Source organism: Macaca thibetana, chromosome 14 (assembly GCF_024542745.1).
Source record: "Macaca thibetana thibetana isolate TM-01 chromosome 14, ASM2454274v1, whole genome shotgun sequence".
Lineage (NCBI taxonomy): Eukaryota > Metazoa > Chordata > Mammalia > Primates > Cercopithecidae > Macaca > Macaca thibetana.
Genome location: NC_065591.1, coordinates 76,052,379 through 76,079,234, shown reverse-complemented (window position 1 = coordinate 76,079,234; position 26,856 = coordinate 76,052,379). Strand labels below are relative to the sequence as shown.

Sequence of the window (26,856 nt, the reverse complement as noted above, 5' to 3'; positions counted from 1 at the left end):
TGAAATAAATACAATATTTTTGACCTCCTTTGAAATCTGGAAGACAATTGGGTATAATTTAGGCATACTCCACCCTTACCCCAAGCTCAGAGCCCAGTATGGCTGCAGCAGTTCTATCCAAAGGACTGATGGTTACCTACCTAACACAGAAGATAACATTCATTAAGTCCTTAATAAATTATTGCTGAATACAAAATATGGCGTTATATTCCCAAATTTTATCTCTTATAGAGAGAAAGATATGTTCTTTATGTTTGTTTAATTTTTTTGAGACAGAGTTTCACTCTGTCGCCCAAGCTGGAATGCAGTGCCATGATCTTGGCTCATTGCAACCTCCACCTCCCAGGTTCAAGCGACTCTACTGCCTCAGCCTCTGGAATAGCTGGGATTACAGGCATGCATCACCACACCCGGTTAATTTTTGTATATTTAGTAGAGACAGGGTTTCACCATGTTCGTCAGGCTTGTCTTGAACTCCTGACCTCACGTGATCCACCCACCTTGGCTTCCCAAAGTGCTGGGATTACAAGCCTGAGCCACTGCACCGGGCCAAGAGGTGTTCTTTAAAAAGCTAGCTCAATTTCCCCATTTTTACTTATACATAATAACTTTAAGATATTACTTAATAACTTTAAGATAATAAACTCATACAACTCAATAAATTAAAAACAGAGTGCTTGTTTAGCAAGAAGGACCTAGGTTAGAATATGGAGAGTTAGGCCAACAGCTGCAATTTCCAGTCTTGCTCCATGTCTTCTAGAACTTGCCTCCCATTGTGTTACAGTGTTACATTACTAGGTGAATCGTGTACTGTATTATCTTTCATGAACATTTATACCCTAGTCTGTTATATGGCTGCTATTACATGCAGATTCTTTTTCTGGTGGTGGCGATACGTGGTCCAAGGAGGGAAGAAAAGGTGGCATTAGACAGGAAGTTCATGTCCCCATTTTGCTTTTTTTCTGCAGAACATCTAGTTATTGCATAATTGGGGAAATTTAACTTGCCTTTTAGGCAATGTTTTTTAAATTAAGTGTGATTATTTCTGATGAGTTCTAGATTGTCCATATAATCATCTCTTCACTTCAGCAATGGCTTAGTTTAAGAGAATCATTCTTATTGGAACTCTCATTATATGAAGTTTTTACCCATCTGAGCCTTTATGATATCTTCATTTTTATTTATCTATTTTTTGAGACAGTCTCACTGCTGTCGCCCAAGCTGGAGTGCAATGGCGTGATCTTGACTCACTGCAACCTCTGCCTCCCAGGTTCCAGCAATTTTCCTGCCTCAGCCTCCCGAGTAGCTGATATTACAGGTGCCTGCCACCACGTACAGCTAATTTTTGTATTTTTAGTAGAGATGGGGTTTCACCATGTTGGCCAGGCTGGTCTCGAACTCCTGAGCTCAGACGATCCATCCACCTCGGCCTCCCAAAGTGCTGGGATTACAGGTGTGAGCCACCGCGTCCGGCCTATGATATCTTTAAATTATGATTGAAAAGTAAGGTGTGATGATCATTTGTCTTATGTTTCATGGAATCTAAAAAAACATTGAGATAAAAAGTGAATCAATAACTAAATCTACTTTCAAAAATCTTGCCTGGCCTATTAGAACCACCTTTTAACTGGCTTTTTGCCTCCAATGTACCACAAAATCTATCCACCTAAAGCTGCCAGAATATTCCCAACACCCACCCACTCCCCTGTACCCGACCCCCACACACACACACTGCCTTGTCATTCTGCTTAAGATACTTCAGTGGCTCCACAAAGCTTTCAGATGCAGTCCAAATTCCTTAGTGTGACAGAGAAACTGCTATAATCTACTCACTGACCAACTTTAAACCTTAAAGCAAGTTTGTCCAACCTACAGCCTGTAGCCTGTTGGCACAACACAAATTTGTAAAGTTTCTGGAAACATTATGAGGTGTTTGGCAAGTTTTTTTTTTTCTTTATTTTTTTCTTTTTTTCTTTCTTTTTTTTTTTTTTTTTTTTTTTTTTTTAGCTCATTAGCTATTGTTAGTTTTAGTGTATTTTATGTGTGGCCCAAGATAATAATTCTTCTTCCAATGTGGCCCAGGGAAACCAAAGATTGGACCCCCCTGCCTTTACACCTAGTTTATTTCCCTCCGCACTTCCCAAGTACTTTATTCTTCTGAAAAATAAGAAGTACCACCTTTTGGATATACTATGTAATTTCTTGCATTTAAACGTTTATTCGCTATCAAGTTTGACAATGCTTAATAGAGTCTTTTTTATCTTAAGGTCAAAACCAGATAAGATATAGGTTCCAGATTCTGATAGAGATTATAAAAATCAGAACTATTACTGATAAAAAGCTAACTTGGAAGAATTGGCTATAGTAGGCAGCCAAAGGGCTTGCTAACATCCCCCTGAACTCAATTTACCCTTCAAATTATCAGTTTCTCTTGCAGAGGCATAGCTTCTCCTAACTAAGCTTATCTTATAGTGAAAAGAGAATGCTAGGCTCTAGCAGGCAGGCTGACTCCCAAGAGGCAGGGGTGAGCTGAGCTTTCCTAGTCCCATTTTTCAAACTTACCTAGCATGAAACTCCCATCTTCTGGGAATGGGGAGAGGTCCAGAGAATTAGCCTGGAGAAGTCTCTCCACTTGTAACTATAGGCATGAGGTGAGAATAACTTACCACATATGTCGTTACTCTGAGCCTGGAAAATCATTTCCTCTCTTCTCTTTTTGCCAAATTCCTGCCGCCCCTGCACATCCAGCTTCAGTGACATTTCTTTTTGTCTGTAGCTTTCCTTGGTCTCCTTTTTCCCCGCCTGCCCTAGACTTCCAACCAATATGGCCACGTTATTTTTCATCATACTCTATAGTCATTCCATCATGATGTCAATTTAGTGAAATGATTAGCTATTATAGTCTGTGAAATCCTTAAAGGCAAGGCCATATTATGTGTCACCAATACCTAAGACAAAGTTTAGAACCTGTAAGCATTTGATAAATAGAGGGGATGTTTTCCAAAATACCTAAAATAAACTAAGATAACCTACTTTGATGATTGCCTACTAAATGACACGAGCTGGGCTGGAAATTTATTCATATTAAGTTATCTAACCCACACAACAACTGTGTGAGACTGAAGGTATTAGTTCCATTTTACAGATGAAGAAATAGGTTTCTAGAAAAACTTTGCCTAACTAGCTAATTATTTGTGCTCCCAATATTTAATAGCAAATTGATTTGTTGTTTTTACATGAACCCTTGTGCCTCTCTGATCTTTGGGTCATCTGTCAGCTGAAATTACTTTTGTTTTTCTGCATGTAAATCAAACGGAGATAAAGGTCATTGCATGAGGAGAAAAACTCATGCTCTAATGAGTTTTCACTTTATTTAATGAGCTTATATAAAATAGATAAGGGAGAATACAAATTTAGAGATTAGGACTTCAATACTGACTTTTTCATATTTTCAATGAGGGACTATATGTTCCATATTGTTTATAATACATAATGTAAATTATACTACTCATTAATGACAACCCAAAAGGTAGGGTGCTGTCAGTTGAGATAGTTAGGATTTGCGCATTGCCCATTTAGTCTAATTTGGCAATATTCTTTCTTGTCTACCTAACCTTATTAATTCTGTTTTATTTTAACCATTAACTTCTCACCTTGTACCTGATTGGATTTATTTATTTTATATATCTAAGCTCACTTAGCTAGCCTTTAATTGTTTTGGTCAATGGCCAGTTGTATGTAATAAAAATTGCCTCATCTTTATAATACACAGGGTAAATTATTTAAAAAAAATATGAGATTCCTAGATAATTTACTGAACTGGTTACTAACAAATTTAAAAAGTACTAATTTTGAAACCGTAGTAGCTAACATGTATTGAATGTATAATATATGCCACCAAAGAACCCTTTTAATTGCTAGATGTGCATTTTTTTTTTCTAGAAATCTTCACAAAAATATATGGGTTAGTTACTTTTCTTCCCCATTTTTAGATGAGATAATAAAACTTCAGAGAGAGTTTAAGCAACTTACTCATAGCAACACTGAGTGAGTTTAGCATTAGAATTCAAACCTTGGATGACTCACATTAAAACCTTGCTTTTTGAAACAATGTACTACCAAAAGAACAGTTTCCACTTTCTGGGAACTGACCACTGTCTTTGGAGACAGACAAAATTGAATTTAATTCTATCTCTACAAATATCAAGCTTTAATACCCTAGTTATGTTACTCAGTATCTCTACTGCTTCCTTCTCTCACCTCTTAGATGGGTACAATGCCTGTATCACAGGGTTACTTTATTAAAAGACCTAGTACATGAAGAATTTTGTGCTGTACCTGGTACTTGGTGAATATTCCATCTATGTGAAATCATTTTCCCTCACACACAGAACTCATTTCTGTGTTTCCAAAAATGTTTTCACATTTTTTATTGGAGTCTCAGAAGAACCCTGTGATACCAGGGATTATTATCCCTGTTTCACAGTAGAGCAAATAAAGGCTCAGAAAAACCAAGAGGCTTTCTTTTGGTCATACACACCTCATAAGCAACACAGCCAGGATTTCACATTTCTCACTTCTTTTCATTATAGCATGTATGCCTCTTGGAAAAACTTGTAAAGCAAAGGCAGAAAGCAGAGGATGTCAATGAAATCTAAAAGGTGCCTATATGAAAAAATTATTTTACAAAAACTTTTGCTCAATCTTCTATCCATCCTGTCCCTGAGAAGCAATAAGATAGAATGAAGTAAGGTTATATTCCATTAGAAATATCGTCTCCTTTGCTCAGTGAAGACCATGATCTGAGTTGACGTCTAATAATATTTACTTATTCCAGCGCTATAGATACTCAGCCTTTACCTAGGACTGCTTTGTAATAGGCTAGAAGCTACATTGGGTAATATCAGAATGAGCAAACTTAGTTGTTGGGAGTGATCTTGTTGGTCTTTGTTAATGAAGTATGCAAGCCCCTTATGTAATGCTTTACTATATTATGGATCTGGTTACTACTTTGGGGGGTCTGACCATCCAGAAAATGGCACTTTCAAACAAGGTTTCTTTCTCTGATCATCACACGATATCCTGAAATACTTTGCACGCATAGGCTGGAAGTAGAGATAGTCAAAGCAATCTGGTCATCATCTTGCAGTTTGCATTTAGTCTTTCAGAACTATCTCTCCCACTCTGTCTTGTTTACGAACAGAGTGAGACAGTCATGCCTGGGTGGATCATCTCCCATATTTGCCTAGGAATCCTCTCTTTCTCTACTGGGCTTCAGGAGGTTAGACTGTGGCTTTAAAGGTTTTCCCATGAATCAGAATATTGGGGTAAAGGCTCACTTATTTAGAAGAACTTGCTTCTAGCCCTATCTCTAGACCCATCTCTAGACCTAAAAGAATTACCTTTACTCATACTAGCGAGTGAGTCATGTCTCATTTCCCCCATGAGCTGAGATACAGAGGCCATTTTTCGCTCTGTAGTTCAAAGGCTTAAATTGCAATTTTTTTTTGATCCCCCACTGTCAGTGCTACAATGAAGTTTTTCTGTATTAAAAAACATAGGTCAACGAAGGCCAAGGTTTGGCTGATTCTTGTAATTTTTCTAATTTCCTCACAAAAGCTTGGGCCAATATGTTTTAATTCCAAGTTTGTGGCTTTACCACAGAAGCATTGTTTGTTAATGACTGTGCTTTGTTTCCCATTTTTGAAAGAGAAATTCTTTTGTTACATTTGAAAGAACTTAAACATGAGAAACTTAAGGATTAACTTTTTAATTAGATATAATGATTAGAAACTCTTCATCACGGCAGTTTTCCTTTCATTACAAAAGGGAAGTTGACAGTTTCTGTTCAATTAGTGTTCACTGAAATGTTTTAAATGAAATTATTGCTGAGTAAAGGACTCCAAAAGAATATGACATGATTAAGGGCCTTCCTTTTTGACTTTTTTATGAAGATATTACTGATGAAAAAAGAATCCTTGCAAAGTTCACAAAACATATTTCTGTGCATGAGCAATATTTAAGTCTCAGTTCATTAAAAAAGTAAATATCACAAAAGCTTCTCCCTACTATAAATGTTTGTGATCCCTACGTTAACTGACTTTTAATTATGTCAACATAGTTCAGTGAAACAAAGTTTCCAAGACCTATTTTGGTGGAATCCATTATCTGTGACTGTGGTGCTGGCCTTTCAGCTTTGGATGAGTTTACATATCACTGTCTTGACTTCATAGTATAATTTCAAATGTTTTATTTACTTTCATTTAGGGATTTTTCTATTGATACATTAACATTCTCTATGCAATTTCATTTGGGGGTGAATAGACCTAGATCTCATGAGCACTGGAGATCAATGCTTTTAATGACTCTGAGATTTAGTTACACATCTTATTCTATCTTAGAACTACCTGGTTCTTGCAAATAAATTCTAGCTGAACTCCCTGAATCTAAATACTTACCTCTTAAGTCTTTTAACAAATAACTGCAAAATATCTTTTCAGTCATAAGTATTCTTCATAGCTTCTTATTGCCCAAAGTATCAAATAGGAATCTGTTTTCACCCTCATCTTGGAGGCCTTCTATAATTTTCCCTTCCTGATAGCATTAATAAAATAATAATACTATTGACAGTAGCTAACATGTATTTATTAATCTTTATTTAGTACTTTCTTATACTCTAAGAAATATTTAAGTGTAAGTATTCATTTAATCCTTACAATAATACTAGGAGATTAATATTGTTATTAATTATTATTCACAATTTATGAGAGAGAAAACTAAAGCTTGGTGATATTAACTAAATTTTCCAAATGTACATTGTAAATAATTAATGGATTGTTAATTATGCAATATCATATGATATCAATTTAGTGAAATGGTTAGCTAGACAGACTCATCTACTTTCCCTCAGAAGTATTTTTAATTAATTATCATTGTTCCATTTCCTACAAGTTTTGCTAGAATCAGGGACTGTCTCTCTTCCCTTTCCATACTATTTTTTTAATCCAAACTCTATTTCTTTGCTTTTTTATTTAATGCATGACCCTTGCCTGCACTAGTAATCCAAGTTCACCTATTGGCTCTCACCTGATCACAGTTGTCTCATTACAGTTGGTGGAAACCTCAAAGTCATTATTAATGACACCTTCTCCTTCTATATGAAATAGACGAGTAAAGTATTTGTGTGTGTGTGTGTGTGTGTGTGTGTGTGTGTGTCTAAGAGAGAGAAAAATATGGAGGGAGCTAAGGAGAGGAGTTGAAGTAAGGAAGAGAGAAAAAAGGAGGAAAGAGAGATGGAGGGAGGGACAGGTAAAGAAAGAAAGAGATAGAAACAGAGACTTATGCAACACTGACTAAAACATGCAGCTGCTACCCAGTGAAGATACAATGATTAAAGCAGGGAATAAGGAGAACAGATTCCCAGGGAGCTTTACTCTGAAGTCATTTTAATATCCTAAAAGTGTTAAGACAAGTACTGAGTCTGTGAAAATTCTATGGTTTGAAAAGAGAATAAGATTATTCCTAAGATGTCCAAAGCTTTAGCCCTGGCCCCCCAACACTATCTAATTGCATAATCACAGGCACAGTCCAACTAGTCTAGATCTCAGTTTTGTATCTGTAAAATGGATATAACCATCCCAACCTCATAGGATTGTTGTAAGAATCAAATGTGGTACTTTTATGATGATGCAAATGCATTGGTGGTTAGGCCCTAAAGGTGCTTGTGAGTTAGTGAGATGATAAAATCTGGGATATGGACAGAGCTTAATAAAACACCAAATACTTTTATGTACACAGAAATAGAAGTATGTATATATAAAGAAGACAGATAATAGGTAGCAATTATTATTTGGTACTTATTTTATGCTGGATGCATGAATCGACTCATTTAATCTCCCACAACAATTATATGACATAAACACCATTATCAAACCCACTTTACATATGAGGAAACTGAGGCCCAAAGTCTAGAGTAATCTGATCAAGATCAGACATTTAAAAAACATTGAAACTAGGATTCTGACCTGGAAAGTTGGCCTCCAGATCTTGTACTCTGAACTCTCCTGTCTGCCTCTGCAGAGAGATAGGAAAGCTTAGGCGTCAACCCTTTGGTAACACTAAAGGGATTCTGACATTACAAAGCCCACCAACACAGCTCCTCTCCATGGCTCAGGGACATCTCTGAGTCAAATTTACCTCTCAACAGCATGCCCTGTCCTCACTCAGACACTTGTTGACCATTGTGGCCCTTAGGCTATTCAAAAACAGTTTATTTGAGGGAAAAAATTAAGCATGCCATATAGATCTTGTTATTCAAAACCTTGGAACATAGAAGTACATTAGCATGCTGTAAGTACCATTTAAGAGAATTTTCATTTTCAGTTGAGATTTTTCTGCTTGGCCATACTTAAGCAGCATGAAAATAAAGGATAATTTTAGCCAGGCATCTTTAAAAGTTATTCCATATTCTGGTTAGCAATATTGCAATGGCTTCATTAAGATCAGAGTATCTTAACCTGTCCTGTGATTAGTTTTCTTCAGTCTGTTTACTAGAGTAGACCACAAGGCTGAGCTAAGTATATGATAAAAGCAAATTTACTCAAGAGAACTATTGACTTTTTTTACCCCCTTGCACTCCTATTGCAACATGAGAAGCCCTAACCACCTCTCTTATATTTAATATGCTGTGAGTTTTTAAAAGCAGCAGAGTGGAGCATCACTGGAAGCCACTGTAATATCTGAGCTTTTCAGCCCTTGATTTAGAGCTAGGTGTATATTACTGTGGACTACAAGGACAACACATAATAAAGCACTTGGAAGAGAAAGCAGATGAAGTAATCTGAGAAGGTTAAAAACATGGGAATGGCAGTAAAAGGATACATGCTGGTAAGAGGAATTGAGAGTGATAAAGCCTAGGTTAATGGATTCCTTGGTCTACCATTTATTGATGATGTGATTCAGGGGCCTCTCATTGAACCATTCAGTGTATCTTCTACCTCAATTTAGAAATAGGGTTGCTAATTCTGGCTGTGCATATTCCATAGGGTTTGTATGAGAATGAAATTCATTCATTTATCCAACGAATATTTATTGAGTACCTACTCATGCTGGACACTATATATAGATGATACATTGTAAACAGAAGAACTAGTTTTCATCCATAATGAAGTAATTCAGGTATGTAATGTAAACATCACACAAAAGTCACAAAAGAGGCTTACAGACTGGGTTCCATGAAAAACTATAACAGGATGTCCTGAGTAAGGTATAGGGCAGTAGTGCTCAACTGGCATAGTTTTGTTTCCCTTGGGGGGCCATAGGTCATGTCTGGAGACCTATTTAGTTTTCACATCTGGGGGAAGGAAGGATTACTGGCATTTAGCAAATAGAGGACAGGGATCTGGTAAGCCTCCTACAATGCACAAAGCTAAGATTTAAATGATAAGTGGGAGAGAATTCTGGAGAACAGGTGGGAGAAGATTTGAGGCAGAAGAATTGGCATTTGCATAGGAACCAACATGAGAATGGGATTTATTATATCCTAAATAATGGAAGAGGGCCTGTGGGGCTAGGTCACAGAGAAGGGGGAGATGGCACAAGCTGACCCTGGTGACAGACAGGACCAAATTATTCCATCAGAGGGTCTTGACGAAGTGGATGTGAATGCTCCTGAGATTTGACTTGAGAAATGGAGTGGGCAGAGCTGGGATTTACTGGATGAGAAAGTTGAAAGAGAAGCAGATTTGAGGAGGGAAGAAGGAAGATGAAAGCTCAGCTTTCAGAGCTGTTAAATCTGAGAGATCTGTGAGATACCTGAGCAGAGATGACCAGCAAGCAACAGGATATTCAATTTAGGAGAGAAATCTGAGCCAAAAATAAACACGGGAGCCACTGACATAATAACGTTTACATGTGTAAATAGGGAGGTGAAAAGTAACAGAGAAGTCTTAGTTGTAAATGTGTTTTGTCAATCAAAACATGCTCTGCAAATATAAAGAATTCCTTTCATCAGCATCAAGTGAAACATTGTTTACGTCCATCTATTTATTTAAGAAACCTTTGGTGCCCTTTGTTATATGCCAGGCAATGCACTAGAGGCTGAGAACAAACTGATGAATATGATTAACACCTGGCCTCAAAAAGAGTCAAGAAAGCAAGTAGGGCAAGAGGCATATTAAATTCTTAATACTGCCCTACAATTGAGTTCAAGTAGCTTTCCTTCTGCCAAGAAAGTCCAGTGGAGAATGGCTGAGGGCTCTTGACAGGAAAGAAGATGGTGAAGACACACTTCATCTGCCTCACGGTTCTATCCAGGTTAGCCCTGGCTTGACTCTGGTCTGAAGTTTAACATGCTGTGATCTAGCATTCTGCAGAACTGTGTTCAAACAAGACCTAGGGTCCTACCTACTTCAGTCAGCTTCTCTCAGGTCGCTTGCTTTCTCTCCCTTACAGTACTGGGCATATTATTCCAGAGACTGCAGTGTGTGCAGAATGCCACTGTAATACGATGGCTTGCATCTCTTAAGCAGGTTTGAGGCATGACTGAATGATTGAATATGTAGCACAATTTTATATTATATGGACTTCAGTACACCACAGGTCATATAATTCCCCCTATAAAATATGGCATTTGCCATTTTGCCATGGCACTGTCATGTGAGTCTTGCCCATCAAGGTGTCACTCTCTCAAATAGGAAAAAATGGATCAGATGCCAGGATTGATTTATTTTTTTTTTTTTAGACAGTTGCACTCTTGTTGCCCAGGCTGGAGTTCAATGGTGCAATCTTGGCTCACAGCAACCTCTGCCTCCTGGGTTCCAGTGATTCTCCTGCCTCAACCTCTGGGGTAGCTGGGATTACAAGCATGCACCACCACGCCAGACTAATTTTGTTATTTTTAGTAGAGACCAGGTTTCTCCACATTGGTCAGGCTGGTCTCGGACCTCAGGTAATCCATCTGCCTCGACCTCCCAAAGTGCTGGGATTACAGGTGTGAGCCACTGCACTTGGCCCGTTTTTTGTTGTTGTTTTGTTTTGTTTTTGTTTTTGTTTTGAGTCATGGCTGAATTCACCATAGATGTTTGTAAATACAGAAAATCCTGGTAAATATACTAACATATATTTTTGAAATTTTAATTAGTTTTTATCTATTTTAGCCCCCATTAATAGTAATAATATCAAGCAAACCCTGAAAGAGTCCTATATTCTAGGTACTGTGCTGGAGCTGGCTGTACATTGGCTTCTGCTCTCTGAACTTACAATTTAGTGGAGGAGGAAGAAAATTTAAAAGTAAATACTATGAAGGAAAAGGAAGGAAATAGGGTTCAGGGAGGAAGAAAACTAGGAGGTTACATCCTTTAGACTAGGGTGTAATGGTGGTTAGGAAAGGTGAATCTACAATTATCTTATATAATTACTGATCATTGGTCAAATGTATATTGGACTAAGAACCAAAAGATGTGAATCTAATCTTAGATCTATTAATTCCTACTTGTTAAATAAATCAATAAGGTTAAATTAATTTCATAAACACTAATAATAGTGCTTACTATGTGCCAGGCTCTGCTCTAAAGTTTTATCAATATTAACTCATTTAATCCTCAACAGTCCTATGAGATAAGTACTGTTACCTCACCGGCTCTGTTTTACAGACACTGTGGAACTTGGCCATGGTCACAAGGCTAGTTAGTGGTTAAGCCAGTTACTTTAGCCTCTGTGAACCTATTTCTCTATCTGTGTATTACGAATAAGACCTTCATGGGGATGCCATGTGGGAAAGTAGCTTTTTAAGCAGTAAAATGATAGATATGAATTGTTATAATTTTACTGTCAATGATAATGTCAATATTACAATGGTGTAGGCTCTGAACATTAAACACTATGGGAAAACTAGAAATTTTAGGATAGAGGACCTCACCCTCCAGAGAGTTTACTCTATTACAGGAGAGAAATTACCAGCATATATGACAGTACATACTTCAAAATTATATGAAGTAGTTCTGCTAAATTTAAGGCCATACCTATAAGTGCTGAGTTGTGAGGAAAATGGGATTGTTGATGATTAAAATATATTTATAGATCATTGAATTATGGCTCTGAAAGAACTTGAGAAATGGTTGCATCTAATCCTTTCATTTTGAAATTGAGTCACTGAAGTATGTCAAAGCAAAATGACTGAACCAAGATCTTACAGCTAAATTAAAGCAAGAACCATAACTAGAAGTAAGGTCCTGGATGTTAAAGTCTTGGTCTTTTCTTCTGCTTAAACTTATCCCTGTCCTCTGCTTCCCTTCCTGCTGGAAGGTCATTGCTTTCTAAGCTTTTTTATCTTCCCCAACCCCTCTCCAAGGCGACAGATTGAACTGCAAGATTACAGCATTAAATGATGAGTGCTTATCACTTATGATAAGCCCCAGGAGTATGAGACTTTCTGATGGTTTCTCTAGAAACTTAAAAAAATGTAAATAGCTTCAATGAGGTACAGTTTGATGAGTTTTCACATATGAAACCATCAATTCAAGATAATAAGCATATCCATCATCCTCTGCAAATTTCTTCATGCCTTTTTGTAATCCCTCCAGACTTTTGTAATCCCTCCCTCCAACTACCTTACCCTACCTGCTCTACCTCCCCATTCCCAGTCAACTATTACTCTCCTTTCTGTCTTTATATATTAAATTGCATCTTCTAGAATTTTATATAAGTGAGATCATATAGTATGTACTCTTTTTGTTTGTCCTCTTTCACTCAACATGATTTTTTAAAGAGTAATCCATGTTTTTGCATGTATCAATAGTTCATTCTTTTTTATTGCTGAACACTATTCTGTTGCATGCAAATATCACAATTGTTTAATCTATTCATCTGTTGATGTTATTTCAAGCTTTTGGCTATTACAAATAAAGCTGCTATGAATATTTGTATAAAAGTCTTTAAATAGACATGTGCTTTTATTTATCCTCAGTAAATGCCTAGGAGTAGAATCATTAAATCTCTTTCACTCAACATGATTTTTTAAAGATTAATCCATGTTTTTGCATGTATCAATAGTTCATTCTTTTTTATTGCTGAACACTATTCTGTTGCATGCAAATATCACAATTGTTTAATCTATTCATCTGTTGATGTTATTTCAAGCTTTTGGCTATTACAAATAAAGCTGCTATGAATATTTGTATAAAAGTCTTTAAATAGACATGTGCTTTTATTTATCCTCAGTAAATGCCTAGGAGTAGAATCATTAAATCCCAGGGTAGGTACATGTTTAACTTAAGAAAAAAATACTGACCTGTTTCCAAAGGGGTTGAACCATTTTTTATATTCTCACCAGCAGCGTATGAGAGTTCTAGTCTTCCACATCATCAACAACACTTGATATGGTCAATCTTTTTAAATATTAACCATTTAATAGGTATGTGGTAGTATATTACTGGGGTTTTAATTTTCATTTCTCTAACAATTCATGATGTTGATTATCTTTTCAGATGCTTATTTGATACCTGTATCTTCACTAGTGAAGGGTCTGTTCAAATCTTTGGCTCATTTTGGGGGGATTTTTTTCTGATTGAATTTTAAGAGTTATTTGTTTATTTTAGAAACAAGTCCTTTATGAGATGTATAATTTGTAAATATCTCCTTTCATTCTGTAGCTTGTCTTTTTTATTAACAAAACTTTTTAAAGCACAGAAAAATTTAATTTTAATGATGTCTGATTTATCAGTTTGTTCATTTACAGATTTAGCTTTTTGTATTCTACCTAACCCAAGGTCATAAAGATCTTCTCTCATGTTTTACTTTGGATGCTTTATTTAGGTTTTGCATCTAAGTATATAATCCACTTTGAGTTAATATGTAACAAGAGGTGTGAATCAAAGTTTGCTGTTTCTCATATGGATAACCAATTGTTCCTGCATCATTTATTGAAAATATTATCTTTCCTTCATTAAATTTCCTTTGTACCTTCATTAAAAATCAGTTGTCTCTAGATGTATGGTTCAACCCTGGTAGTCACTATTCTGTTCCATTGATATATTTGCCTATCTTTATGCCAATGCCACACTGTCTTGACTACTTTAGCTTTATAACAATTCTAGAAATCAGATGCTTTCTTTTTTCAATTTCATTTTTAAGTTATTTTGGCTACTATATATTTTTTGATTTTCTATATGATTTTAGAGTATGCTCGTTAATTTCTCTAAATAAACACCCACTGAGATTCTGATTGGGATTGCATTGACTCTACAAATCAGTTTTCAGAGCATGATAACTTAACAATATTGCATCTTCTTTTTTCTTTTTGTAGTTTTCAGTGTACATGTCTTGCACACTTTAAAAATCAGTTTTATATAATCCCAGCAAAATTTGGGAGTCTGAGGCAGGCAGACCACCTGAGGTCAGGAGTTTGAGGCCAGCCTGGCCAACATGGCGAAACCCTGTCACTACAAAAAGTACAAAAATTAGCTGGGTGTGATGGTGTGCGCCTATAGTTCCAGCTATTCAGGAGGCTGAGGCACAAGAATTGCTTGAACCCGGGAGGGAGGGTTGCTTGGGTGATAGAGTGTGACTCTGTCTCAAAAAAAAAAAAAAAAAAAGAAAAAGAAAAAAAGAAAAAAATCAGGTTTATCCCTAAGTAGTTAATATTTCAAAAATTTATCATAAATTGCATTATTTTTACTTTAATTTCTATGTATTTATTGCTAGTATGTAGAGATACAATTGATCTTTGAATATTAATCTTGTGTTCTACAACCTTGTTAAATTTGCTAACGATTCTACTAGCATTTCTTTAGAATTCATGAGATTTTCCACACATAATTGTGTCATGTATAATAAAAGCATTTTTATTTCTTTGTTTCCAAACTGTATTTATTTTTCTTGCCTTCTTACACGGTTTGGAACCTTTCAGACAATGTTGAATATAAGTGGTGAGAAGGGACATACTTGTCTTGTCCTAAGAGTTTTTAGTTAAAACCAGAAATAGATATTGGATTTTGTAAAACGCTATCTCTCTGCCTACTAAGATAATCGTAAGTTGTTAGCTTGTTTTGTTTCTTTATAAAAAGTTAATAAATTCTCCTAATGCTATCCCTCCCCTAGCCCCCCACCCGCCAACAGGCCCCAGTGTGTGATGTTCCCCTCCCTGTGTCCATCGTTCTCATTATTCAACTCCCACTTATGAGTGAGAACATGTGGTGCTTGGTTTTCTGTTCTTGTGTTAGTTTGCTGAGAATGATGGTTTCCAGTTTCATTCATGTCCCTGCAAAGGACATGAACTCGTCCTTTTATATGGCTGCATAGTATTCCATGGTGTATATGTGCCACATTTTCTTTATTCATTCTATCACTGATGGACATTTGGGTTGGTTCCAAGTCTTTGTTATTGTGAACAGTGCTGCAATAAACATACATGTGCATGTGTCTTTATAGTAGAATGACTTACAATCCTTTGGGTGTATACCCAGTAATGGGATTGCTGGATCAAATGATATTTCTAGTTCTAGATCCTTGAGGTATCACCACACTGTCTTCCACAATGGTTGAATTAATTTACACTCCCACCAACAGTGTAAAAGTGTTCCTACTTCACATTCTTTCTGGCATCTGTTGTTTCCTGGCTTTTTAATATCACCATTCTAACTGTCTTGAGAGGGTATCTCATTGTGGTTTAGATTTGTGTTTCTCTAATGACCAGTGATATGACCTTTTTTTCCTATGTTTGTTGGCTGCATAAATGTCTTCTTTTGAGAAGTGTATGTTCATATCCTTCACCCACTTTTTGATGGGATTGTTTGTTTTCTTCTTGTAAATTGGTTTAAATTCTTTGTAGGTTCTGGATGTTAGCCCTTTGTCAGATGGATAGATTGCAAAAATTGTCTCCCATTCTGTAGATTGCCTGTTCACTCTGATGGTAGTATCTTTTGCTGTGCAGAAGCTCTTTAGTTTAATTAGATCCCATTGGTCTCTTTTGGCTTTTGTTGCCATTGCTTTTGGTGTTTTAGTGATGGGTTGATGGGTACAGCAATCCACCATGGCACATGTATATCTATGTAACAAACCTGCATGTTCTGCACGTGTACCCAGATCTTAAAGTATAATTAAATAAATAAAATAATGTTTATAGTCTCATAATTACAATTTGTGAAAATAATTGACGTTGAGCTGTTCCACATATGAATAAATTCATTATTTAATTTTCAGGAAAAAAAAACAATACATTTCATTGGTTCATTTGTAAATGTTAAATCAATTTTGTACTCCCAGTGTAAAGCTTACTTGGTCATGATGCATTATCTTTTTTATATATTGTTGGATTAAATTTGCTAAAAAAATTTTTTTAGAATTTTTGCATCTATATTCATGAGAGTTTATTGATATTAGCTTTTCTTGTAATATCTTCATCTGGTTTGGGATTAGGGTAATGCTGGCCTCAAGAAAAAAATGATCTGGAAAGTATTTGTTCCTCTTGAGTTCTCTGAAAAATTTTGTATAGAATTGTTATTATTTCTTTCTTTAAAATATTTAGAGAAATTTATCAGTGAAGCCATCTGTGCCCGGAATTCTCTTTGTGGGATGATTTTAATTACAAATATCTTTAATATTTTATAAAGTGACTGTGTAGAGTACTTATTTCTTCTTGATTAGTTTGCATCTTTCAAGGAATTTGTCCATTTCATCTAAGGTATCAAATTTTGGGGGCAAAAACTTGTTTATAAGATTTTCTCACCCAGGTACAGTGGCTCATGTTTTATAATCCTAGCACTTTGAGAAACTGAAGCTGGAGGATTGCTTGAAGCCAGGAGTTCAGGACCAGCCTGGGCAGCAAAGTGAGACCCTGTCTCAAAAAAAAAAAAAAAAAAAAAAAAAAAAAGAAAAGCCAGTCGTGTGGTCCCAGCTACTCAGGAGGTTGAGGCCAGAGGACTTCCTGAAGCCAGGATTTCGAGTCTTCAGTGAGCCATGATCATAACATTGCACTGTCTGTAAGAATTAATACATAAATACATACATACGTACACAAAGATTTCCTTATTAGCTCTTTCATGTTTGTAGGATTGGCAGGGATGTCATCTTCCTCCATCTTGATTTTGATAATTTGTTTCTCCTCACTAGTCTTGCTAGAGTGTTATCAATTTTATTGATATTCTCAAAGAACTAGCTTTTGTTTTCATTGATTTTCCTCTATGCTCTGTGCCGATATTTTTTATTTCCTTTCATCTGCATACTTCGGATTTAATTTGCTATATTTTTTTCTGTTTGCGAAAGATGGAAGCTGAAGTCAGTAATTTGACACTAAATTCTTTCAAATATAAGCATGTAGTGATATGTATGTTTCCTTAATTACTGCTTTAAGGGAATCCAACAAATTCAATATATTGTAGTTTATGTTCATTCAGTTTAGCTTTTTTTTTCTTTAACCAATGAGCTATTTAGAATTGTGTCATTTATTTTCTTAATATTTTGAGAGTTTCCAGAGATTGTTCTGTTATTGATTTTCAACTTAATCCTATTATGGCCAGAGATTATATTTCCCATGACATGAATCTTTTTAAATTTATGAAAATTTGATTTCAAGTTCAAAATATGTTCTATCTTGGCAAAGACTATTTGAGCCCTTCAAAATGTGTATATTTTGCTGTTGTTGAATAAAATATTCCATAAAGGTTTATTAACTCAAATTGATGCCTAGTATTGTACAAGTCTTCCCTATCTTTACAAATTTTCTCTTTGTTCTATTAACTATTTAGAGAAAGCTGTTGATATCTCCAGTTATAATTGTGGATTTTTCTGTTTCTCCTTGCTGCCTTGATCTTCCCAGCAAACCAATTCTGTCTTCTCAACTCAGCAAGTCCTCTGGCCACAACTGGATTCCTCCTCTCTGGAATATCAGAGCCCACCTTGTTTGTTTCTTTTCTCTCTGCATCCATTGTTTTTTGTTGTCTCATGTGCATTCTTGAAGCCCATTCTTTCCTATATTTTGTACTTTTGTTGTTGTTGTTGTTGTCACTTTAGGTGGGAATGAAAACCCAGGCCCTGTTACTCTATTTTTACTGGAAGTGCAATTGTCATGAAGTTACATTTAAACCATTCACCAGCAGAAAGCACTCAATGTGGGGCAATCCCACCATACAAAAGTACCGTTAGGTATTCTGAGGTCTGCAGTATAAGTTAGAGCATCGTGACATATTTAGATGTGATAGACATGTAGCCTAGTGACTGAGTGTTTAACGGAAAAAATGGTAGCAATTACTTATCAAGCATTGTGCTAACAGGAAGAAAATACATATGCTCCACTTGTGGGCAGAGACAGTTGCACACTGAGTGGTAGTGGAAAAGAAACAGAGGACTGACATAATATTACATTTATCTTTGTGTTCTCTATTTCTAGCACAGTTCTTGGCACATAGTAGAGCTCAATAAATGTTTGCTAAACTGAGTCAAATTGAACTAAGTAAAATATTTGATAAGGTAAATATTTGATTTATAGTGGAACCCACTTGAACTTAGAAAGTAAGAAGTTTAGAAATTATGAAAGTGGGCAGGAATGCAAAACACATAATATATGCTTAATGAAAAGTAATAATTCAGTAATATAACCTAAATGATTGAGCCACCTAGGGCCTCCGAACATATATCAATGTGCCTATTTCAAACAGTGAGGAATAAACACATAGAACTTATCACCTCAAGAGGTTTAAGAAGATTTTCACTGAATTTATGAACATGAATTATCTGTGAGTTGGTTAAAAGTAATATTGGATAGCATCAAGAATAACAAGCTATTAGTTTTCAATCAAGAATAAGCTCAAATTCGGTCTAAATCTGAATTTTAAGCTGGATAGTCATTGATTTACAATTTTTTTCTTGGTGTCACGTTTCTTCCAAAACAATAATCAATGAAGCCTTTCCCACCCTGTACCTTTGCTGTACCTTTCCTTTCTCAGAATTTCCCCTATATCTGTCTGACCAAATACTACCCTAACAACAAGCTCTAGCAAAGTGCTAAGTCTTCCATGATGCTGCCCTAATTTCCACCATGGATATTATCTCTTCTTTTTCTTTGCTTTCTAAATAGTTTATGCTACCTCTTTTATGGCACTTACACTTTTTTAAACTTGCCTTTTTGTTATTTGTGCTGATTTGCCATCCCTTCTATTAGATTCTCCTTAAAGGTAGAGGCAACATCTGATGTATCCTTTTGTCCAAAGTACTATCAAAAATTATAGCACGGCCAGGCGCAGTGGCTCATGCCTGTAATCCCAGCACTTTGGGAGGCCAAGGTAGGCAGATCACGAGGTCAGGGGATCAAGACCATCCTGGCTAACATGGTGAAACCACGTCTCTACTAAAAATACAAAACAATTAGCCGGGCCTGGTGGCGGGAGCCTGTGGTCCCAGCTACTCGGGAGGCTGAGGCAGGAGAATGGCCTGAACCCGGGAGGCGGAGCTTGCAGTGAGCAGAGATCGCACCACTGCACTGCAGCCCGGGAGACAGAGCGAGACTTAGTCTCAAGAAAAAAAAAATTATATATATATATATGGCACATGGGAGATGACTGATATGTTTGTTGGATAAATGAATAAATGAATGAATGCAAGATTCAAAGGGCACTTTTTAAAACAGTGTTTCCACACACAAAGACTACGAATTCTTTACCTTTTTTTTTCCCCAAAAAACTAAAGAGAAGAGAATTTTTAGGAGATGCTCTTTAAAGGAAAGAAAAAGGAACCTGATAAACAGGAGGTGGGAAAAGCCTAGAAGATCCAGCAAGTGTGGTCTGGAATAATGATAAACATTTGCTTAAGAATTTCGGAGAGGATTGACTGGGATTTTGGAAGGTAACTTAAAAGACAACTTTTTATTTTCCTGTTGTTTCCTGAGAAATTCAGAACACTTACTAGTGAAGGAATATTTTCTGAAAGTTGTGGGCTGACTGGTCGACAATGCATGGAGAAGCAGCATGTGGTTGGGGCAGATGGGAGACTATAAGGGCAGGAATGAAGGCAGAGGAGGGACTGTGGGTGTGAGCTGAACAGAAGAACACCATGAATGAGAAAAAGAGAAATTGGTTGAATTGATATTGAAAAACAAACTGTCTAATGGCAATAGCCTTATGGTGTGTACTCATGAAGTATTAAGGAAAAACAATTTCCCTACAAATTAGGTAAAATTTACACATTAGGTAAAGATTTTGAAAGATCAGTTCTACTTTTCATTCCTTCAGTTCAAAATTGAAAATTAATGAAGGTAAGAGGAAAACTTCCCTGGTGTCAGCCTTTGAGACTTTAACACTACAAGGGCATTAGTATGAACCAATCCACCATCATCAGGGTACAAATGCAGGAAAACTAGGTAACCCAAATCATGCTGCTCTTCCAAAAATAATACAGGGAAAATATTTCGTGTATGTTATCAAACTGTTTTCTACAATTTGTACCTTGTTTGGTCTTCCTTGGATTTTCTAGGTCAATTAAATGCATAATTTATTATGCTGTGAATTTCTCTCCTTTTGCCTCTTACCTCTTCAAATGCTTGAGTAAATATCACCATTGTTGACTGTGGAACCAGTCCTTAGAGTACAGATTCTTTTGGAACTTCCAAGGGCTCTGAGAATCACCTTCCAAGATGCCTTACCTCCTAGCTCAGCAATCCTACAGAGACATTAGGTACTGGTGGAGCCTCACCTCCCTGTGTGGGTACTGTCCTTGGTGAAGGGAATTGAGAATATGTCCCTTAATTCTGTTCATATTTTATTTCATGCTTATATGAGTCTTTTTTGTTGTCAAAAGTGCACACGCATATTTCTTTGGAATTAACACATTCCAGCCTACTCTCATTTCCCAAGAACATTTAAAGACACGATTCTCCTTTTATTATCTATGTAAATTTTATCTAGACTAAGGAATAAAAGTGACTTTTCTTCAATACATAGGCAACATAAAGTTCTTCTAATTACTCTTACATTTTAAGATACCTTCTGGCTTGTCTTTAGAGATAATCCCAGATAAACAACTTATAGTGCCATTAAGGCAGTAATACTCTGTAGGTGAAGAACATGTCACATCTAACTCTTAACTAAACTGAGAGGAGAGTTGGACATATTAAATGACATTGTGAGTATGCATGTATATAGTTGTATTTCTCACACAGCAGACAAGTGCAGACATCTGTATATGTACATAGACATGTGTATATAACCTACTCCCTTCAATGTTACTACTTTTCACAAGCTACTTAAATTCTGCCTCCATGACCTGCCACCCAAATCTTCTGGTAGGAATATTTTTTCACATCTCTCTTCTTCCTACTTCTTTCCCCCTACACACTTATGGTATGTGCCGTTTCGCCAGACCCGTGTGAAGACAGGAGAACACTGATGGGATTGCTTTTCACAAGTGTGGGAATGAAAATTCTTCCCAATGAAAACATCTGTCTCTGTTCAAGTCATGCCCAGTTATCCCCCAAAAGAAATGTTCTGATTAACTTTTTTTTTTAAGTCTTAAGATAGCAGTTTGTGTAGCAGATCTAATTAAGAAGTTTATGTAACAGATCTGCAGGGTTTTTTTTTTTTTTTTTTTTTTTTTTTTTTCCCTCTTCAACTGGGTTCTATGAGCTCAGTTTGAGTGTTACCAGCTTTCGCTATGCAACGGCCAAGTGCTTCTCGGGCTGAGAATTACCAGCTTTTGTGGGATACTATTGCTTCTTTAAAACAATGTGAACAAGCTATGCAACATGCATTTATTCCGGTAAGGAAAATTTTCTTTTATTTTCCTAGGGATTCTTTTATTTATTTTTCCTTTTTCTCCTGTTGTATCTATAGAGAAATGTATGTATTCTGTACATTTGACGACCATGGTTATTTTCTCTGTAGTTCTCGTTCAGGCTAAATATATGGTTTTTCTCTGTATGAATTCCTAATTCTTAATATGTCCAAACATTAATCAGTGAGAAAGAATAAACAGTGGTCTATTCAAACTCATCCCACTGAAGACAGTAGTTTCTAATAGTGGCATGTACTAAAGAAAGGAAACAATATTAATATTCCATATATTAATGTTTGAAATAAACTGCAATGTTTATTTCCCCATTGGTTCCCCCAGAGCTACTTGAATATCTTTTGCAGTTAGGTTTGATATATAGATCAAGAAACCAAAATTGCTATTCTTTACTCCAGGTAAAACCCACCAAAAAAGTTATCTTGAAAAGTATAATTGCTTCTTTAGTAAAGTAGTGATGCAATATTTAGATTTTGTAAAAATGTCCGACAGAAGTCGTGTATAGCTATATAAAGTGAATTAGTGAATCAGTGTCATTGTGTTTTATTTTGGAGAAATAATGTTTGTACTTTTAATTTATTTAACCAGAGGAATCAGGCTGGCTACATTTGATAGGCTGAGATAAGGTAAATAGGACTACCAAGAAGAATATTAAAATATTCGATTATTTTCATTAGATCTACTTTGAAGAATTCAGATCACCAATTAGCTATGAGAGAAGATTCTTAAAAAATAATCTCTGCTAAAATTTATTTGGTACTCTCTCAAGAAAAACATTATTTCTGACAGAACTCAAGAGATATGCTTCTTTCAATAGTTGGAATAAATCTTCCTTGAAGTTCACGTTATTTTCAAGTGACTCAAGTTAGATGCCATCATATTTTTCTCTGTAACTTGGAAATCACCTAAATGTCACAAACACTGGGCTATATTTGAAGCTCTTCTAATTGAACCACTATATTTTACTCGGATCACAGGAAGTTGATCCTGACTATTAAAGACATAAAGCTCATATAATTTTTGTAAGAAGACTAAAAAGCTAATAGTGGGAAACTCTCTAAATCATATTGTTATAAGGATCCTGCTTTGAACTAGAATCTAGAAAGTATAGTTTGCTTCTCTTATCTTTATGACACTTCTCTTCCTTTTTTTTTTTTTTTGTTGTTGTTGTTGTTGCTGTTGTTGTTATTATCAAAGTGTGATATTCCTTGTGAAGCTCAAGTATTTCCTTTCTCACAGAGCCATCCCTGGCCATGCCGGGTTATCTTCCCCCTTCTTGATTTCTTGTGTGCACCTCTGATTTATCACCTAACATTTTATTCTTAAGCGTTTTCCTCTCAGTCTCTCTAATTATATTGTAACTTTTGGGGTAAATGTGAATAGGAAAGTAAGTTGGAGAAAGGAAGTAACATTTATTAGTTTGTGTTCTTGTTGTCTTGTCTTGAACTCCTTAAATATTGAAGTGCATCTATTCCCAGTGTCTAGCACAGCGCCTGGCACATAAAGAGTGCTTGTTGAGCATGTGAGGAATGAGGAATGACTAAATCAACCAACAAGAGTCTCCAATTTCCAATTAATGCTTGACATTTTTCATTATTAGCTTTGTCTTTACTGATCTCATAGAATTATTTCTACTAAAGCCCATCTGGAGAAAACTCAGAAACCTTGACTATAGCATTGTGGTGGTGTAGTGGTAGGGGCAGGGATGTGTTAATACATGGAATAGATCCCTGTGGTCCAGATAACCTTGGATTCAATTCCCATAATTCATGGGCTACTCTTTCATTGATTCCAGTATATGTTTCCAGTTTTCCCTACTTCACACATGCATAAAATCATGCCCAAATTATCATTCAGGTTTGCTTTATTTTTGACTGCTCTAAATCTTTTCAGAACATATTGGGAATTTGACAGTATCTCAAGCATCTTCCAAGTCTTTATTAAATATATGATTATATCATCACAATTTCATGAGAGCTTCTTTTAGAAAATATCATCATCATTAAAAATATTATCAGTTAAGAATAACTCTTTATAAACTCACCCTCAATTTATTTATTTGTCAGCAGAAAAAGTACTCTATTTATTCCCTGCTTTATGCACTTTTTAACTCAATGATATATATTTCAGGTACACACATGTATTTACACTTGTATGGAATTATTAGATACACTTCATTGTTTACAGTGTCCTAATAAATCCTAAAGTATACATACCCTATCATGCTGAGTCTATTATATTAAATAAATGACAAATATAGGGCTCAAGTAATTGCTTCCTTTAAAATAAACCTTGTTCTCTTTTAAATCAAATACTTGAAAATGAACAATGTGTATAAAGTATAGTCACATATTGATGTCGTTGATCTTAGCAGAACTGACCTGAAAAGGTCATAAGCAAGTAAATGCTCTTCTGTGCATCTACTGTGAGTGTGGATTCCTAACACATCATTATAATGCAGAGCCACCTAGATGGTCTGGATCATCTCACTCACACACCATAAGCTATGGATCACAACTGGTTTTTCAGTCAGTGTAGTTCTGTGAACTAACAATAAACCTGACATAAAATCTCAAGTCATTGTATAATCTTCCCCCAGGGAAACTCCCATATAAAATTCATATTGGTGAAAGGAACTTTAAAGCAATTGATACCTGGATAGTGCTGCACAAAACGTCTTCAGAGAAGAAGGAAACCAAACTACAAAGTCTCTCAAAGTTTCAGGATTTGATTTCACATATTAGATCCTGCCCTAGAGTGATAAGATGGAAGTAAAATCTGGAGTCTCAAGCAAGTTCATCTGCTGGATCCAAGAGCCACAAGTGCAAAACAGCAACACAGAACTTTTCTTATCTTTTAGCCTAAGTGTCTGTAGAATGTAAGCTCCTAAATATTTACTAAATGCATGAATTATAAAAAGGTCTCATGAAATATTTTAAGTTGGTTCCATCATTGGGGGCATAAGGGCATTCTTCTAGGCAGTCAGTATTTTTGGATATTAGGCAAATCAAAGGGTTTGAAATTTTATTCAAATGAGTAGATATGCTTATTTTAAAAAAGCCTCATAATTAGTAGTTCTTTTTATAGAGACTTGCCTGTGTTTTTATTCATTTGTTAGTTCAATCAGTTCACTCACATTTTCTGGAGCCCCTACTATGTGTCAGATACTATTCTAGACAGGACAAGTGCCCAAAAGTAAACTTAAAACTTATTTGTGACATCATCACTTTGTAAGAGAGATAGTATTACCAAATGGTGCCCTAATATCTCTTGATGCAATGTGCAAATTTGGTTTTCCTTATACTGCTAGTAATCTTATCCGGATTTGATAAAAACATTCATATGGGGATCAGTGGGTCGTAAGTACAATTCTTATGCTCATCTTGCTGCTAGACTTGGGGCTTCTGTCAGTCAAAAAGCAGTTGCAATACTATTCATTCATTCATTCATCTCAGAAAAACTTATTCTGACCCTAATGTGAAGGTTATGCAGCTGATTAAGCATTGGGAGAGATGTAAACATGTATAAATCAGGAGAACCCCTGATTGGAATTCTGCCCCCAAGAATTTTCAAATTGATTTGCAAATCACTGTAATACTATATGCAAAATGTAGAGTGCCCTAAGTGTCTATGAATTACCACAAGAATTCAGAGAAGGGGCAAGCTTCATGGAAGGCTATCTCAGCTAGGTTTGAAGGTTAAACAGAATGTTGACATTCAGTGATGATGGAAGAAGAGAACATTCCAAGTGGAGGAAACAGAAAAGGCACTTGTTAATTGTGTAAATGCAGTCCATTTTTCCATGTGTTCATCCATTCAACCAATGCTTATTAAATACCTTTTATGTGTCAGAAATTATGATATGCCTGGAACATCTAATAATAAATAGGACACGGTCAAATCTTGCCCTGGGAGCATTTACCTTCTAGTGGTGGGGACAGACATTAAATAAACAGTTACACATATATCTCTATTGCATACTTGAATGCTATCTTAGGCAAGTTGTTTATAGTGTTTCTAACAATTGCAATTCAATATTGCGTGTATACATACACAGATACACATCAATTATCAGAAAGTGTAGCAACAGTAGATACATTTTCCGTCACTACAAACAAAAGAAATAAAACATCCTCCCAAATATGCTGTAGTTTTTAAATACAATTCATTTATCCAGCAAACAATGAACACATCCTGCTTGCCACACCCTGGACTAGGTACTCGCAGTTTAAAAAGTAATAGTTAATATTTACTGAGCACCAATTTCATATCATGCACTCTTCCAAGCATTTTACATGTATTATCTCAATTCTGTCAACAACTTCTGATGTAGGTACTATCATCTCCATTTTACAAAGCGTAAAAAAGAGATGAAGTCACGTAGTTAATAAATGGAATGATTGGTCCTTGAACTCAGTGATCCAACCTCAGAGCCCATTTTCTTAATCAGCTCACTAGAGTAAGAAGAAAACACTAAAACCAAGATAACTGTATTGCAGTGTGATTAGGAGCAGCAATTAAAAGATGTGCAAACCATGGTAAATGCAGCAAGGAAAGAGTGATCCATCTGCTTGGGATGGAAAGGAAAGATAATCAAGGAAGGCTGGACAAAGGAGAAGAGTCTTGAGGCAGTTTTGAAATAGGGGTTTACAAGATGAGGGAGGTGAGAGGTTAAAAACAACTGGAACAAAGGCACTAAGGCATGAAAGAGCAGTATGAAATGAGAATATGTTACTAACTTTCTCCAACTTGTGATCTGACACTTTGAACATTACAGAAGAAGCAAGGCCAGAACAACCAGGATGAGAGCTGGGTCATATTTAAGGTCAGGAATTATACAGGTAAATCATAAAAATAACACTAAATAAATCAGGCCCACAAACAAAGGCACTGGAGCCTCAGAAGAGAACCTCAAGTTAAGAAAGAAATGATTTTCAGAAACCTGGCTTAATTATCCCTGCTACCTGTGGCCTGACCTACAGGTTGACAATGGTGCCTAGAATTGAGGATATATCCATGGAGAAGCAGAGAATGTTTGTGCACAGATGTGAAAGATTGAAAGAAATGTAGACAGTGAGCTGAGAT

The 26,856-nt window shown here is 35.9% G+C and overlaps 1 protein-coding gene across 25 annotated transcripts in view; it reads left to right on the top strand.

The window, feature by feature from the left end:
- Nucleotides 1-26,856, top strand: part of DLG2 (discs large MAGUK scaffold protein 2) — a 2,230,265-nt gene that overhangs the window by 1,400,760 nt on the left and 802,649 nt on the right. For 3 of the 25 annotated variants that reach the window (XM_050755818.1, XM_050755815.1, XM_050755813.1), the window contains exon 1: nt 21,535-21,741. The exons of the other annotated variants lie outside the window; for them this stretch is intronic. In XM_050755818.1, coding sequence (XP_050611775.1) covers nt 21,637-21,741 — 105 coding nt within the window. In that variant the 5' untranslated portion in view covers nt 21,535-21,636. Of the gene's footprint in view, nt 1-21,534; nt 21,742-26,856 lie in introns of those variants that run through there. 25 annotated transcript variants of the gene reach the window in all.